The sequence below is a fragment of the Saccopteryx leptura genome, chromosome 1 (assembly GCF_036850995.1).
Source record: "Saccopteryx leptura isolate mSacLep1 chromosome 1, mSacLep1_pri_phased_curated, whole genome shotgun sequence".
NCBI lineage: Eukaryota > Metazoa > Chordata > Mammalia > Chiroptera > Emballonuridae > Saccopteryx > Saccopteryx leptura.
Genome location: NC_089503.1, coordinates 238,664,025 through 238,681,430, shown reverse-complemented (window position 1 = coordinate 238,681,430; position 17,406 = coordinate 238,664,025). Strand labels below are relative to the sequence as shown.

Below are 17,406 nucleotides of genomic sequence, written 5' to 3'. Positions count from 1 at the left end.
TATTAATATTGATCCCAGTTTCAGAATTATTTGTTTTCTAACAAAAGACTCCTTGAACCAAGTGTGAAGAGGACCTGCAGTTCACTGTTACATCATCTAGCACATCTGCTGGTTTCTGGGGTGAGGCTGGAGTTTCAGGGGACGTGGCGGAGGTGGGAGAAAGTATGCAAATGGGATTCTTCAACTCAGTTTGGGGTAGGTAGAATGTCAGAACTTGACTGAGGCTATGACTATATTCTAATTGAAATGTTAAGAATAAAAGGGTTATGAATTTATAGCTTTGATAACCTTTGTTAAAGACTTCATAAGTGCTATGCTTGAGTTTCACATACTTTTCCTACAATATTCATTGGGTGTTTAAGAACTTATTTTAGGTACCTTCTGGTTCTTGACTTCTGAATCACATCAGAAGTTGACCTTTGCATGGCTTTAGGAAGAGCTAGTCCAACTCTCAGTTGGGAAATGAAAATAATAGAGTATTGATAGGCCAGTGGCATGGGTGCCAATTCTGCTAGATTTCTTGTTCCATCAAAAACTGGTATGGTATACTTTGCTGTTTAGATTCATAACTAGGCCTCACCAAAGGAATAGTTCTTAACCAGCAGTGTAAATTGAAGAGTCCTAAGGAACTCCCAAAATACAGTACACAGGCTTTGCCTCCACCCCACCCCAGCACTGGAGCTCCCAGAGATGCTGGCCCTCCAACAGGACACTGGTGTGACATCACCGATTCTCCATGCCTGTATGAATCCTTAGGCCACTGCTGGCTTGTTGTTGGGTTAAAAAAATATATGTCAAATACAATTATGTTCTTAGTGTAAGCAAGGGCAGAGCTCATCAAGGCTTGGGGCAAATTCAAAGGGTTGATGAGAATGATGGAACTGAAAAGAAATGATGTTTGAAAGGACACTGGAGCAGTGAGAAGCTAGTTAGGTATTTTGTGTGCCCCCTCCCCAACTGAGGCAAGGTGGTGTGGTTCGAGTTTAAAGAGCACCCAGATCCATGAGAACATGGTTCTTTCTAGGGGATAAGGAGAGACAGCAGCCACAAACCTACGGACAGTGTGTGACATAATCTGAGAGCCCACCAGAACAGACTTCACATTAAAGGAGAAACCTTTTATTGGCACAGTCATTCTTTTCCATGTAAATTTAACAGGGTGAAGCAGTGATTTTTAAACAAAAAGCTGGTTTCTCCCAAACTATTTTCACTGTCATACTAGAGGTCAGTAGGCCACTCAAGACCACCCAGTTTAAGGGAAGCTAGTATAGCTCTATTAGATGCTTTCATTCTTATGATCAGCTGAGGTGCACCAAAAGTAAAACTATTTAAAAAGATTCATGTCCAGGACAAGCAGGGTAGGTGAGCAACACTGCAAAGCTGGGTGCAGGGGCCCTGGGCGAGTGGCTTTTTTCAAAGGGCGGCCCCACTGTTTCTCTTCTCAGCCTGTTTGCAAATCCAGAAAGCCACTTGCTTGGAGGTACTGCTGTGGGTGGGAAGCTATCCTCTTAGGAAACCACCTTTCATTCCTTTGGGAAATCTATAAACCCTTTAGGTCTGTCATGCTCTCTGGTGATGCACGGTGGGGGAGGATGGAGGATGTGGAGGTGGTTACAGCAAGAGCCAGAGCAGCACTAGTCTAAGGAAAGAGGACCTGCTTTGCTTGCAGCAGTGGCTTAGTGGTCTAAGTGCATTATGACAACAGTCCACTGAATGGGCTGGGAGGTAAGCCAGGCCTTGGATGTGTCTCCTTGGAAGACAGCTGTCATGGCAGACACGAGGTTTGGCCCAATCCAGTCCTTCAGGCCCTGTCTAAAACCTCTTGTATCCTATTTGAACTCAAAAAATAAAAGATATGCCTATCCCTCATCTCACCCCCAGCCCCACTGGCTCTATTTAGGGAAAAACTGCTCTAGGGCTCGCTGGAAGGGCCCACAGCTGGTTAGATCCTTTGCCGGTACTGCTCAGTGCAGGGGAGTCCAGCCACGATTTCCGATTCAATTCCACAGTGATCCTGTCCTCTGAGGATTTTAAAGAAGCCTGGAAAGCAGAAGTAAGATGCCTTTAAAGTGTGCCTTGGGTGGTGGCCCTTGCCAGCATATTCAGACTCATCCCTGAAAGACCCAAGAGGGAAAGTCACTAGGCCAGCCCCAAAGGACACCAAACCAGCACCAGGCCAATACCGGGGTGCTCCGTCAGCTCTACTGTTGGCCTAGCAGCCCAGCTCCACATTGTGAGGCCTCTGCACGCTACTGCCACTCGAACCCATGTCACCTGTCACTGCACCTGGTGCAAGGGAACTGGCAGACACAAGCAATTTAAAGCTGGGCCCTGTTCCCTACCACCCTCAGGATCAGAATCTGTTTATGGCAGAAGGAAACCCCAGCCCACTAGCACCTGGACACCTGGCAGGTCATAGCTAAGTGCCAGGCCTAGGGTTTGGTTTGGACCTGTACAGTGGTTAGAGCAGAGGAAGACAAGATGACAACTATGTTCTGGCTCATAATACCCTATTTTTAACAGGAAGGAAGCAGCCACTCACCACTGTCACCCCAGTCGGTGTTCCAGGAGTTGCCAACAAGCCAGTAGGGGGTGTCATTCTCCACTCCCCAGCCCAGGATGCGGACTGCGTGGCCTCCCACCATTTCTCCACTGACATGTTGGTACACTCCTGAGAAGAAAAAACCAGTTCAAGCCAAGACAAAGCCATTGCCCCATCTCTCACAGCACCCCTCCAATTCAGCTGGCTGCCCGAGTCAAGACGGGCCCAGAGGGCCCAAGAGGCCTACCACTGTTTTCAAACAGGGTTCTCTATTCTATATCTACCTATCTGTATTTAAATTCAGTAATCTTGCCTGACCTGTGGTGGCGCAGTGGATAAAGCATCGACCTGGAAATGCTGAGGTTGCCGGTTCGAAACCCTGGGCTTGCCTGGTCAAGGCACATATGGGAGTTGATGCTTCCAGCTCCTCCCCCTTCTCTCTCTCTGTCTCTCTCTCCTTTCTAAAATGAATAAAATAAAATAAAATAAAATAAATTCAGTGATCTTAGAGGAAGGACAGGAGAGAGAGAAACACTGATCTATTCCTATATGTGCCCTGACCAGGTATCAAACCCGCAACCTTTGTGTATCAGGACAATGCTCCAACCAAACTATCCGGCCAGGGCACATTTAAAAAAAAAAAAAAATATATATATATATATATATATATATATTTTTTTTTTTTTTTTTTTTTTTCTGAAGCTGGAAACAGGGAGAGACAGTCAGACAGACTCCCGCATGCGCCCGACCGGGATCCACCCGGCACGCCCACCAGGGGCGACGCTCTGCCCACCAGGGGGCGATGCTCTGCCCATCCTGGGCGTCGCCATGTTGCGACCAGAGCCACTCTAGTGCCTGAGGCAGAGGCCACAGAGCCATCCCCAGCGCCCGGGCCATCTTTGCTCCAATGGAGCCTTGGCTGCGGGAGGGGAAGAGAGAGACAGAGAGGAAAGCGCGGCGGAGGGGTGGAGAAGCAAATGGGCGCTTCTCCTGTGTGCCCTGGCCGGGAATCGAACCCGGGTCCTCCGCACGCTAGGCCGACGCTCTACCGCTGAGCCAACTGGCCAGGGCTAAATATATTTTTGAAAGCTCAACATACACAAATAGGTTGAATAAATATGAAAATGGAGTCCAACAAAACATGCCTGTTGGTTGCCTTTAAAACTAAAGTTATAAATTCTAATTTAGAAATAAGTTTAATGTTAAAATACCAATTACGTTTTACATACTGGGACTCCCATTTAATGGTTTACTGATGAAAAGTATTCTGTGTCTGAAAGAGTTCATTAAATTGCTGCTCTGGGGTCAGCCTGGAGAGCTGATGCAGGAGAGGGGCCCAGTTGGTGGCAGCCAATGGTGATCAGTAAAGACACTGGCCAAAGTGCTCAGAGGGCTGGCCAACAGCCTATGTTCCGTGAGTCACTTCGTCTTAAGAACTACAAGATTAATAATATCTTTCCTTCCCAGAGTCATCCTCCTTTGTCCAATCCTTGTCTTATAAGAGTTGACAGCTTCGGAGTTTTCAATCTAGCAGACTGTACACGAGACAGAGCGGTCAGCATGGCCTGTTCATCTGGAATGGGGGGTTTCTAAGATGGCTCTCAGGCCAAGGACCGGCCAGGTCCCCACTGCATTGCACACAGTTGGTTCTCTGCTTCCTCATCCACTGGGTGGTAAGCATGATGCTAGGGCTTTGCCAAGACAAATATGAATTTTTTGCCTTCATGCGTCAGTCCAGACACAGAAAACCTCTAGTTGCAATGTGATGAATGTGCTGATAAAGCAACTGAGGCAAACAGGCGGGAGTCAGAGGCTCCAGGGAGGTGAGAAAGGCTTCCCTGAGGAGATATCTGAGCTGGCTATTGTGGGATGAGTGGAACAAGCAGGAACTGGCCATAAACACTGGAGAGGAGATCTGAAGAGCACGTGCAGAAGAGTGGGCAGGTAGGTATAAGGAAGCAGAGCAGGGACATCTGCCCAGAGCAGTGACTGTGAGGGTCGGGGGCCAGGGTGAGGGGAAGCCTGACACCGCCCTGCTCCTGGACACCCTGTCTCCCTCCTCTGAGCAAGCTCTGTAGGCTCACCTGAACCCAGACCTCCCCCATTGCCATCAGGGGTCAATACACACCAGACTTGTACAGCAGGAAGTCCGAATACACGGAGAACGCTGCCTCCACTGGGCCATTTTTATAGATCTCCGCCATGATCTCCTTCTCGCTGCTGGGGAGGCTGTAGGATTGGCATCCTGGCAAACAAACCAGCAAGGGGGGTGAGGCTCTGAGGCTCCATCAGCCACTGGTCACTGACTTATGGGGAGGCCACCAGGTGAAGACTGAGCATCTAGGAGACTTGCCCAGCCTGGGAGGGGAGTTGGGATGGGAAGGAGTGTGTGACAGTGCTGATCAGGGACCCCCTGAGAGAGGAGTGATTGAGCGGGACCTGGAAGCTGTAAAGCAGGAGAGCGTGGCCCTGGAGGGCAGAGTGGGACCCAGGAGGACAAAGGCAGGTCCCCTGGAAGACGAGGGGTTTGGTCCCCTCCAACTCCAAGCGTCTGTTAAAACAACATTCCTGAGATGGAACTCGGGGTGTAGACAGAAAACAACAGGTCAGCAAGCGAGGCAGTAACACCCTTTCCTTCTCCATACTGTGTTCCTAAGTTTCAGCTGTCCTGGCCTCTCTCCCTTTGGCTTGGGGAGGCTGTCAGCAGGTCTCCCACCTGGTGCGCTTACCGAAGTGTTTGTCTTCCTTGTAGGATGGGGTGTAGCCCGCCTCGCAGACCTTGCTGCACTTGGGGGTGCTGCCCCCCTCCCCTGAGCATGCAGGCCGGGAGCCATTCACGTGGTGTTCACAGGGAGGGATGGAGTAGGGTCTGCAACCTGGGGAAAACCAAGCAGAAAGGACAGTGTCAGCCAAGAGCTCTTACATAGGCCCCCGAGACCAGAAGGAACTGGGGTAATGACTAGCGGGAACAGGAGTTACCCTCAAGTCTGCAGCCTCAGTCTGCTTGTCCACTGTTGCCAAGTCTGCCATGGAGAGGACTGGCTTGTTTGTCTCTCTACCTTATTTATCAGCTCAGCACTCTTGCCCTGAACCCTAATCCTTCCCTTTTATAGTGGAAAATGAGACCATTACTATTCATTGCTTATAAAACCCATCTGGCCTGACGGGGACTCAGGGCAGACACTCACCTACATGGGAGTCATAGAGGCCACCGGAAACCAGGCCTTTTTTTGTCCAGAAGTTCCAAGCACCAGAGGGAAAGCCCCCATTACAGCTAAGAAAAGAGCCACTCATTAAAAGTCATCATGAGAGAGATGCCAGCTGCCCCCAGACCACTGCCTGCTGGACCCACCACTGCCTTTAGCAACTGGCCCGACAGCTCTCCCAGATCCCAACAGACCCCCAATTCATTCTCCCCTGGGATGTCCCTTCTTCCCGGGAATCAACCAGGCTCTCTGCTTAGCCCCAAGACCCGGAAGAAGACAGAAGGATGCTCACACTCATGTCTACACCAGCCCAGGTTGTGTCCTTTCTAGAACAGGGATTCTCAATCAGGCAGCACAGAGACTCTTCTGGGACTTGCAAAAACACCAGCGCCAGAAATTCTAACTTAACTGGCGTGGGGTAAGTGAGACCTGGACACACCTTGTTCCTAAGAGGGCAGCACGAAGCAGTGACCAGTCTGAGGGAACCATTATCCTTAACTACAGAAAAGGAAACAGGCCCTGAGGCTGTTACATTTCCTTGTGGAGGAAAAGGGAACAAGGATGACAAAAACCAGACTTGAGGTCAGAAATTTAACCTCGGTACCTGAGCGCGTCTGTTTGGCCCAGACCCTACCACCACAGCCAGCCCTGTGCGGCCAGCCTGGTTTTAGGAACCTCCCAGAAGCAGCAGCCATGCTAGGGCTGCTCCCAGCCTCCCCAGTCTCCACACTATCTTGACGACCCTTTATCCTGAAGGAGTATTACTCCCATCTACGGAGCCTCACCCACCCTCCGAGGCGGCCCTAGCCCAGGGTCTCCCTGGCGCCATTCACAGTGGCCTGGGCTCCCTCGGTGGAAGGCGCTGCCTCAGACTCACCCTTCCCCACACTGGAAGCCACAGCAGGTGAGCAGGTCTTCGGCAGACACCTCCACGTTGACTTTCCCATTGGTGAGGATGCAGATCCGGTCAGAAATGGCTTCCACAGCCCCAAATGCCTGCAGAAACAAGCCCCACTCAGGTGAGCCCACTCCTGGACTGTGCCCTCCCCAGCCCTTCTTGGTAGCTAGTCTTTCTCAGTGTCAGGCGAGGGTCCTGGCGTGCAGCTTAGCTTGCAAGTTACTTTAATCTTCCCCAAACCTCTGGCTGGGCCCTTAGTTCCTTTTTGAAATGTATGGTTTTGATTTTTAACATAAAAACAGCTCACACAAAGGACAAATACTCTATGATTTCACTTCTATGAGGTACCCAGACTAGTCAAAGTCATAGACACAGAAAGTAGAAGGGTGGGTGCTGGGTCTGAGAGGAGGGCGAATGGCAGGTGTTAATGTTTAATGGGGACAGTTTCAGCTTTGCAAGATGACAAGAGCTCTGTGGATGGCTGATGGTGATGACTACACAATGTGAAGGTACTTGATGACACTGAACTGTACAGTTAAGAATGATTAAGATGGTGCCTGGCTGCTGGTGGTCCTGTGGAGAGAGCGTTGATCTGGAATACTGAGGTTGCAGGTTCGAAACCCTGGGCTTGCCTGGTCAAGGCATATATGACAAGCGATCAATGAACAACTAAAGTGGACCAACTATGAGTTGAAACTTCTCATCTCCACCCTGCCCTCTGTAAAATCAATAACTAAAATCTTAAAAAAAAAAAAAAAAAAGAATGATTAAGATAATAAAATTTATATTGTGTATTTACCACAGTTAAAAAGCAAACAGGGCCCTGGCCGGTTGGCTCAGCGGTAGAGCGTCGGCCTGGCGTGCGGAGGACCCGGGTTCGATTTCCGGCCAGGGCACATAGGAGAAGCGCCCATTTGCTTCTCCACCCCCACCTCCTTCCTCTCTGTCTCTCTCTTCCCCTCCCGCAGCCAAGGCTCCATTGGAGCAAGGATGGCCCGGGCGCTGGGGATGGCTCCTTGGCCTCTGCCCCAGGCGCTAGAGTGGCTCTGGTCGCGGTAGAGCGACGCCCCGGAGGGGCAGAGCATCGCCCCTGGTGGGCGTGCCGGGTGGATCCCGGTCGGGCGCATGTGGGAGTCTATCTGACTGTCTCTCCCCGTTTCCAGCTTCAGAAAAATACAAAAAAAAAAAAAAAAAAAAGAAAACAGGCTGGCCCTGGCCAGTTGGCTCAGTGGTAGAGCGTCGGCCTGGCGTGCAGAGGTCCTGGGTTTGATTCCCAGCCAGGGCACACAGGAGAGGTGCCCATCTGCTTCTCCACCCCTCCCCCTCTCCTTCTTCTCTGTCTCTCTCTTCCCCTCCCGCCGAGGCTCCATTGGAGCAAAGATGGCCCGGGCCCTGGGGATGGCTCCTTAGCCTCTGCCCCAGGCGCTGCAGTGGCTCTGGTCGCGACAGAGTGATGCCCCAGAGGAGCAGAGCATCGCCCCCTGGTGGGCAGTGCGTCGCCCCCTGGTGGGCGTGCCGGGTGGATCCCGGTCAGGCGCATGCGGGAGTCTGTCTGACTGTCTCTCCCCGTTTCTAGCTTCAGAGAAATACAAAAAAAAAAAAAAAAAAGCAAACAGGTCTTGGCCAGTTGGCTCAGTTGTAGAGCATTGGCCCAACGTGTGGAAGTTCCTGGCCAGGGCACACAAGAGAAGCGCCCATCTGCTTCTCCATCCCTTCCCCTCTCCTTCCTCTTTGTCTCTCTCTTCCCCTCCCACAGCCAAGGCGCCACTGGAGCAAAGTTGGCCCAGGTGCTGAGGATGGCTCCATGGCCTCACCTCGGTTGCAACCAAACAATGCCCCAGATGGGCAGAGCATCGCCCCCTGGTGGGCATGCTGTGTGGATCCCAGTTGGGTGCATGTGGGAGCCTGTCCCTTTGCCTCCCTGCTTCTCACTTCAGAAAAATAAAAAAAAAAACCCCAAAAAACCAAAACCCAAAATTAAGACAGCTCATTGATAAAGAATGGCTGAGTCTTCAAAATGCAGAGTAGAGGCCAAAACTAATGCTATTTGGCTTGACCTGTGGTGGCGCAGTGGATAAAGCGTCAACTTGGAACACTAAGGTCGCCAGTTCAAAACCCTGCTACTTGCCTGGTCAAGGCACATATGGGAGTTGATGCTTCTTGCTCCTCCCCCCTTTCCCTCTCTTTCTCTCTCTCACTCTCTCTCCTCTCTAAAATGAATAAAAATTAAAAAAAAAAAAAACAAAAAAAACTAAAAACTAATAACTAATGCTATTTGCTGATGGCCCAGGACAGTATGTCAAACAGAGAAATAAAAACACTGCACAACCCACACATGGGCTGTGCCCTGTGCAGGGCGCTGTGCTTTACACATTGCTTCTTTTTTTTTTTTTACAGAGACAGAGAGTCAGAGAGAGGGATAGACAGGGACAGACAGACAGGAACGGAGAGATGAGAAGCATCAATCATTAGTTTTTCTTTGCGTGTTGCGACACCTTAGTTGTTCATTGACTGCTTTCTCATATGTGCCCTGACCGCAGGCCTTCAGAAGACCGAGTAACCCCTTGCTCGAGCTAGCGACCTTGGGCTCAAGCCAGTGAGCTTTGGCTCCAACCAGATGAGCCTGCGCTCAAGTTGGAGACCTCAGGGTCTCGAACCTGGGTCTTCCACATCCCAGTCCAACATTTTATCTACTGCGCCACCGCCTGGTCAGGCTACACATTGCTTCTTGCACCTAGCCCTTGCTCATAGCCATAGGGGTCTTGATTAGGTTTATACTGGTAGAGACTGACTTAGCCTAGTCACAATTGGTCCACCCCCAACTGTTGGTCACTCCCAACCCCTGCCTTGCTCTAGCCACTCCCAGCCAGCAGGGCCTCACCCAGCAGGAGCCACAGGAGCCCTGGTCTCTGATCTCCTTGATGGTTGGGCAGTTCGGCCACTGTTCCCGGGCATCGAAGCTTTCAGGCAGAACCATGTCCTCAGCAATCGAAACTCTGGGAAAATGAAGGTCTCCATTTTAAGCCTGCATCTACCGCCAGCGCTGCCCACCCGACCACATCCCTACAAAGGCCAGCTGACTGCGGGCCATCACCCACGAAGGGTGGCGCAAGGCAGAAATTTGGAATTTTAGAAAACAAAACGCGATTCTACTGCTTAACACCACCTATCATTCCATATGCTTCTTTCTAGACTTATTTTATGGATATTTTTCAAGAGTTTTCGGCACAGGATCCAGATAACTGTTTCTTGCCTCCCCTGCCTTACCCCCAGTCATAAACGTCTATCCGGGCTCCTGACAGCATTTTCAGTATCTTTACCACTGTGAGAGGTCCTATAACTTCATTGTCCCATCCTCACTATAAGATTTTTCTAGTGCTTCCTACAAGAGTAATGATGTTTACATGAAAATGACCAGAATTTTCTAGAAAAATAAAACATGAATGGCAGGTGACATGACTTTTCTTAGATTTTCCTTATTCAAGATTGGGCCCTTGCAGATTGTGGAGACCCGGTCTTGGGGCCTCTCCCACTGGGGCCTGCGCTGCCTGGAGAAGCGCACAGTAGGACTCAATGGCATTTGGGCTGAACCCTGCCCCTCAAGTAGTCTCTGAGAGAAGCGAGACCTATGGACGCCAGGGAGGCCTTCTCTCTTCCCTCCTTCCCACTGTCCCAAACAAATGCCTGCTTCTCACGCCCCAGGGAGTGGGGGCTCACCTCTCGGGCAGCTTGGGCCCACCCAATTTGGTGCCACACAGCTTCTTCAAGTAGCTCAGTTCCACGTTGTAGAAGTTGTGTCCGGCCTGGAAGAGAGCCCATCCATAACAGTCACTCACCGACAGGGACAGGGACAGGGTGGATGACAGTGTGCATGCTGTTCACATTCAAGGCCTGACAAGGGCTGGTCTACCACTATAGGCCAAATTTCTCCAAAATACATGTTGAAACCTAACTGGCAATGTGCAGATACCTGGAGGTGAGCTTCTAGGAGGTACTTAGGTCATAAGGGTGGAGTCTTCACAAAGGGGATTAGTGTCCTTATAAAGGAGACCCCAGAGAGCTCCCCTGCCCCTCCCACCATGTGAAGACACAAAGAGAAGCCAGCCATCTGCAACCTGGAAGAGGGCCCTCCTAGAACCTGACCCTGCTGCTACCTCGAGCCTGTATTTCCAGCCTCCAGAACTACGAGCAATACATTTCTGTTTATAAGCTACCCAATATATGGCATTTTGTGATAGCAGCCTGAATAGACTAAGATGAGCACCCGGCAGAGCAAGCCAGGACCAGCCCAGGTGGACCTCAGGGGCAGTGTACTGCTAACAGACCAGGGGGTGTCTTCTCTTTTTACTGATAAGAGAGACCCTCTGTAGCCCTAAATGTGACCTGTTCCTTATTTCTTGGTTCCTGAAGACCCAGACCCCAGGACTGGACAAAATCAAGCTGCTGTTAGTATTAATGAGTCCTTAATACCTACCACAGTAGAGTTCAAAGACTACCCAGCAATGAAACTTGCAAAGCTGCAAAGCTTGTTTATCCCCTATGCATGTTCACACATGAGTAAAACACACACACACACACACACACACACACACACACACACACACACACGGAAGGGGCAGGGAGGAGGGTGGCATGGTCCCGAGTGGCCATGACTCTCGAGTCAGAGCGCCCAGACCGATGACCCTTGGAAGGGACACGTGCAGGAAGCAGCCCTGACAGCCCACCTTCCAGGTAGTGTTCTGTTTATTAACATAGTTGACCAGCTCTTCTGACAGGGGCTGGAAACTGAGCGTGCTCCGCGCACTGGTGAGCACAACCAGGCAGCTGAGGGTGGCCACGAGCTGCCACATTTTGGAAACTGGATCCTAGATTCACCTAGAAAGGAAAGGACATGAGACATCAGAAGCTGCTCCCCTTCACTTAGTGCTCACCACGCAACAAGGGTGCCATCTCAGGTAGCCTCGTTCTGGGGCCAGGAACAACTCAAGTTGTCAAAAGACCCGTGTTTTTGCCCCAGCTGCCGCCTGTCCCCTTCTGCTCCTCAGTTTCTTCTTTTGTCAAGACTGGGTGTGGCAGCAGAGAACCGTCTAGGACCTATGGTGCCTATGGGATCCTAAGTCTTGTCTTAAAAGTCCCTACCTGTGCCTACAGCACAAAGGCCATGCATGCTCTGGTCTGAATGTCTGCATCACCCCAAAGTCCACGTTGAAATCCTAACCCCCAATGTGACAGTGTTAGGATGTAAGGCCTTTGGGGGGTGATTAGCTCACAAGGTTGGAGCCCTCCTAAATGGAATTAGTGCTCTTCTAAGAGAGACCCCAGAGAGATCTCTTGTTCCTTCCGCCATATATGGACACAGCAATTCTTCTGTGACCCAGACATGTGGCCTCACAACCAGGCTGGTGCTATGATCTTGGACTTCCAGCCTCCAGACTGTGAGAAACAAATGTCTATTTAATATCACCCAGTTTGTGGTGTCCTGTTGGAGCAGACTAAATGGGCTAAGACAGACCGCATGTGCTTCTCCTACAGGTGGCTGGGAGCCAGGACAGAGAAAGCCAAGGGGCCATGCTGCCTGCAGTGAGCAGTGAAGGGCCGGTGACACGCACCGCTTGGGTCTGTCCCACAGGGTGAGGGCTCAGCTCGGAGTCTGAAACGCTGCTGTTCACTGGATGGTTTGTAGCCCAGACCATCTTATGAGCTGTGAGGACCAGCCAGGGCTGACCTGCTGCTGTCTGTCAAAACCCCAGGGCCCAGAAAACAAGCAGTATCAGCAAGTCTGTCCTACATGAATGAAGACATCTACATCTTTGGGCTACATTGAGTCTAGCGCCCTTTGCACTCTTGCCATCGCCAACCTGCCCCTCACGGACTTGTAGGGCAAAGTTGGGGCATTTCCCCAGTGAGTGCTCTGAAAGAGTAAACAGTCTGACCGTGTGATTATGTCACAAGTGGATTTAAAAATATGCAAAACGAAATAAATGTCATGAGCCACATTTGGGCTACAAAACAAGCAAACAGCAGCCACGTGAAGGCCAGCGTGTGCCAGTCTCAGGAGAGGCAGGGAAGCAGAGCTGGTGTGGCCAGTGGCACCAGTCCCCTGGGACTCTCTCTGGTTTTTCCGGTCAGCCAGGGCTCTGCTTCCACAGGTAGGGCTTCTGGGAAAGGAAACCACATCACGCCCACAGCCCTTAGATCCAGGACCAGCTTGTGAGTCAGGAGACTGGTGAATTCCAGCACAGCCTCTGAATCAGGCTCTCGGGCGGCAGCTCTATGAAAACAAGAAATCCAACCTGGTCCCATACTACCGTCAGGCCCTGTGAGATACCCGTACAGTGCACCTATGAGTGGTGTTTGTGTGTATGCTGGGGGATTTCCTGTCCCTGAAGTGACCAACCTCCTCACAGGTTACAGGTCATTTTAAAGGTCACATAAAAACGACATGACTTAGGTGACAGCACTTACCACATTGCCTCCCACACAGTGAATTATATTTGAGGGAATATTTAAAATTTCATTGTTGCTTAAGCAACAATTCACCTGGAAGAATAAATGTGCAAGGATAGCAAAAAAAAAAAAAAAAAAAGAAAGAAAAAAAAGAAAAACAGTTGTGGAAAAAAGCAAGCAAGGATGGAAAACTGGTCCTCGTGGTAGCAAATGTATTATAACCCCCTGGGGGACGCTGGCCCAGGACCTGTCTGGCTGACAAAGCAGACCATTCTGAAGCATAGCTGTATGGCAGTGGTCCTCAACCTTTTTTGGGCCACGGACCGGTTTAACATCAGAAAATATTTTCACGGACCGGCCTTTAGAGTGGGATGGATAAATGTATCACGTGACCGAGACAAGCGTCAAGAGTGAGTGTTAGATGGATGTAACAGAGGGAATCTGGTCATTTTTAAAAAATAAAACATCATTCAAATATAAATAAAACGGAAATAATGTAAGTTATTTATTCTTTCTCTGCGGCCTGCGGGTTGGAGACCACTGCTGTATGGGAATTCAGTGTGTGTGGTCGAGACGAGGGAGAACACTGCGTATCTCAGTCGACAGTGCAGGTACAACTGGCTAAGCAGTTTGAAAAATAAAGTAAGGCTGAATCTTTATACTTGATTCCTTACACATACAAAAATGCTACATGGAACAAAGATCTTGAACAAAAACACCGAAACTGTGTGAAAAAAATAAATGCATTTTTAAAAATGTAATATTGGAGTGAGGAGCAACTAAGACTGATGTAAAACAGAACCTTAAAGGGAAACTGACTACATGAAAATAAAACCCCTCAGTGGTAGAGAGTTGGCCTAGCATGAAGATGTCCTGGGTTCAATTCCTAGTCAGGGAACACAGGAGAAGAGCCCATCTGCTTCTCCATCCCCCCTACTCTTCTCTCTTTTCCTATCCCAAAGCCATGCCTCAACTGGTTCGAGCATGTTGCCCCAGGCAATGAGGATGGCTCTGTGGAGCCTCTGCCTCAGGTGCTAAAAATAGCTCAGTTGTGAACATGGCCCCAGATGGGCAGAGCAGCGGCCCCAGACGGGGTTGCTGGGTGGGATCCTGGTCAGGGCACACGTGGGAGTCTATGTCCCCTCCTCTCACTTGGAAAAGAAGATAAAAAATAGAAGAAAATAAAGCCTTTCTTCTAGAAAAACAAAAAGTTGACAAGTGAACAAAAATTAGTGCTTCATATGCCTAAGGCTTCATTTCCTTAATATGCAAAGGGCTGTTAAAATCAGAACAGAAACAGTGTAATTGAAAATGGCAAAGGATATAAACAGTGAATTTACAGGAAAAGAACTACACATGGCCAACAGACATTAAAAGATGCCCAACCACAGATAATACAGATAAAATCAAAAAGATATTTATCTTCAACCAGACTGGCAAAGGCGGGACAGTCTGATAGTTCTCAGTGGGATTTATATGTGGGGAGCAGAGCTATCGCACTGGCTGGTGTGGTGGGGACCAACACGCAGAGGCCAACCTAACCATCTCTAACAAATTTTAATCTGCGCGCCCTCTTACTCAGCAATCTGACATTTAGAAAGGTATCTTACCTGCCTCAAAATGCAAAGACAGAGGCACATGGATGTTCCCTACATATTCTCTGTACTAGCAAAAGACCAAAACCAAACAAGTGTTGAACAGAGTAACTGTTAAGCTATCATAAATGGTGAAATAATAGAATACATTAAGTTATAATAAATGGTGAAAGAAAAGAACACAAAGCAGCTCTTTAAGAGAGGAACTAACTAGTTGAGTGAGTCATAGTAAGCTCATGAACCCATTAAGCAATGCACAAGTATATTCCTGCCACTATGTGTAAAACGTCAAGAAAAACACACAAAGTAGCACGTAGCTGCAACAGAGGAACTTACTTTCCACTATATATCCTTTTTAAACACATAAATATATTATATTTGATGCTTTGTTCTTTTTAGGAACAATAGTTAGGTTTACCAAAGACCTCTTACCACCAAATTGATGAAAGAACACCAAGGGTTAATGAGCCCCAGAATGCACTTAGTTAGGCTTCTTCCCTAGTGACTTTCTGCTCAAAACACTTAACCTTCCCATTTTCAGTGATTCATGGGGGAGGCTGCCACTCACATGACCACGCGTCAGGGACCCACACAACTTCCAAACTGTTAGGTAAGCGGCTCACTGTGTCCTCCCTCACATGGCAAAAGGGTCAAAGAGCAACCCAGGGAGCAAAGCAGTGGGTTCCTTCTTTTTATCAACACCCTCTTACACTTGCCATCTTAACACGGTTCCACGATAGGAGAACCTAGTGCAGGAAGCAGTCCTAGCGGAATGCTCCCTAAATGTCAACTGGAGTGTCCCCGGGTGCTTTCTGGGTGCTCAGCCATCTGCTGAGATGTTAAGTCATATAAGCAAGTGGAAATGGGAACACCTCCGTGGCAACTCAGATTTTAAAACAAGATTTCTCTGGTTTCTGTGGTGGGAGAGAACACAAGTGCCTCCCACCTCCCAGATGGTTCTCAGTTCCTGCCACTGACAACTGCCATGTGCGCCCACCTGATTCCTGCCAGGCCCCCCACGCTGCCGCACCTGCAGTGTCTTTCACGCACTCACCCCACTTCTCCTTTGGTCCCACAGGTCCTCTTCCATATTTCCTGCCAACTTGATTCTCTCTCCTCAGAGCCTCAGTGTAGAACCAAGGACCCCTCCCAGAAAGCACAGACCTCAGCACCCCCGACTCCCAGCCCATCTGGACTGAGCACTCAGGAAACCTCCCTTTCAGCCCCAGGACCCCAGGCACAGCGCCATGGCATTACAGGAGAGCATGTGGGTTGGGGTTCAAGTGTCAACAGCCCGTGCAGCCAGCAGTGAGGAGGAGCACGGGGCTTGGAGTCAGGCGTCAGGACACCTGGATTCAGATCTCGACTTTTCAACTCACTAACTGTGCAGCCTTGAGCACCACCCTTCACTCAGCCTCAGTTTCACCACCTGTAACATGGAGCTCAGAGCCGTCAGTTCTCCGGGTGGAAGTCCAGAGTGCAATGTGGGTGGGCAGAGCAAGGCGCCTGGCACAGTGGCTCATTTGGGCTCGTTCAGTTTCCGGGTCTGACTCGCCACCCTCTGCCTCCCCTCTCTTTCTTCCTCCTCCACCTCTAGCCTGTGCCACAGAACTTCAGGCCCCTCCAAACCAATCCATAACACCTCCACATCACACGGAAGAGTCCGAGTGACAACGGAGATTTTAACCTCAATTAACCTCCAAATGGGCTTCCATCCTGAGGACCCTGAGACTGTTGCGAACCCAAAGAAAATTAAGTCAAATTTCTCCTCCCTGAAGAGACAAAAATGCCCTAAGAGCGGTGATGACTTCATTTTAGTGAGCACCAGACTGCTTTTCTTCTCTCCACATCCACACAAACCTTGAACACAGGACACACTACACGCAAATGGTTAAAACCGTGGCCTCAGCACAAAACAGAACAGCTTTTGCTTCCCCTCTTTTTGGCAAACACTTCCCTTTATTTCTCAACTCTGTGCTTTTCCCTTCTCAATTACAAGAGAGAATGAACAGAAAGTTCTTCATGAGGGAGAGGAGTCCAAACAGGATAAGAACACCGCAAGTCACCACCCTGCCTTCCAGGGTGTGGGCTGGAAGTATGGTGGGCAGATGTTACTTCTCGTCTTTGGTCAGCTGACTTCCTGGGCAGACCTGGTGTCCCACTGTACCCTGTTTCCCCTTTTCCAAGCTAATATCTAGCTTAAAAGGGGGGAGACTCTCATTTCCTCTCCAAACCCCTAGAGCACCTACCAGTTCATATGAAAGCACGCCCACTCAAGTTCTGTGGAAGGTCACGTGAAACAGGGGCCTATGGCCAGGCCATCCTATCTACCTCCCCTCACAGCAGAGCTGTCCCCAGACTACTATGAAGCCATTTTGGGACAGAATGAACACAGAAGGAGAGGAACTGATGCCAAAGTCACAGGTGGCTTCAAGTCCTGACATCCCGAAAGATTCAGAATCAGTTTTGCCCATGATTTGTCTTGATTCTTTTTAAAAAGGTGGTGATAGAGCCCTCAGGTCGACTGGATTCTAAATCTGTATTGAACTGGATGAGACAGGACATATATACGTGAACTTTCCAAGTAAGCCAGCTGCAACCTCCTGGCTAATGGAGAAAAAGACAAGTGAATGCCCAGCAAGTCTCCCACATCTGCTACTCTGCTCTTCCTTGTCCACTGCTGCGGTTCACATATTGCTGACCTCTTTCACAGTCAAC

General features: G+C 49.7%; 1 protein-coding gene across 2 annotated transcripts in view; it reads right to left on the bottom strand.

Annotated features, from left to right (window-relative positions):
- Nucleotides 1–1,097: 1,097 nt before the first annotated feature.
- The window catches only part of CTSB (cathepsin B), a 698,317-nt gene continuing 682,008 nt past the window's right edge, over nt 1,098–17,406 (bottom strand). For both annotated transcript variants that reach the window (XM_066387947.1, XM_066387939.1), the window contains exons 2-10: nt 11,371–11,521; nt 10,364–10,449; nt 9,528–9,642; nt 6,626–6,744; nt 5,731–5,816; nt 5,272–5,418; nt 4,671–4,787; nt 2,543–2,671; nt 1,098–2,040 (exon numbers count right to left, since the gene is read on the bottom strand). In XM_066387947.1, coding sequence (XP_066244044.1) covers nt 1,943–2,040; nt 2,543–2,671; nt 4,671–4,787; nt 5,272–5,418; nt 5,731–5,816; nt 6,626–6,744; nt 9,528–9,642; nt 10,364–10,449; nt 11,371–11,496 — 1,023 coding nt within the window. In that variant the 5' untranslated portion in view covers nt 11,497–11,521 and the 3' untranslated portion in view covers nt 1,098–1,942. The remainder of the gene's footprint in view (nt 2,041–2,542; nt 2,672–4,670; nt 4,788–5,271; nt 5,419–5,730; nt 5,817–6,625; nt 6,745–9,527; nt 9,643–10,363; nt 10,450–11,370; nt 11,522–17,406) is intronic.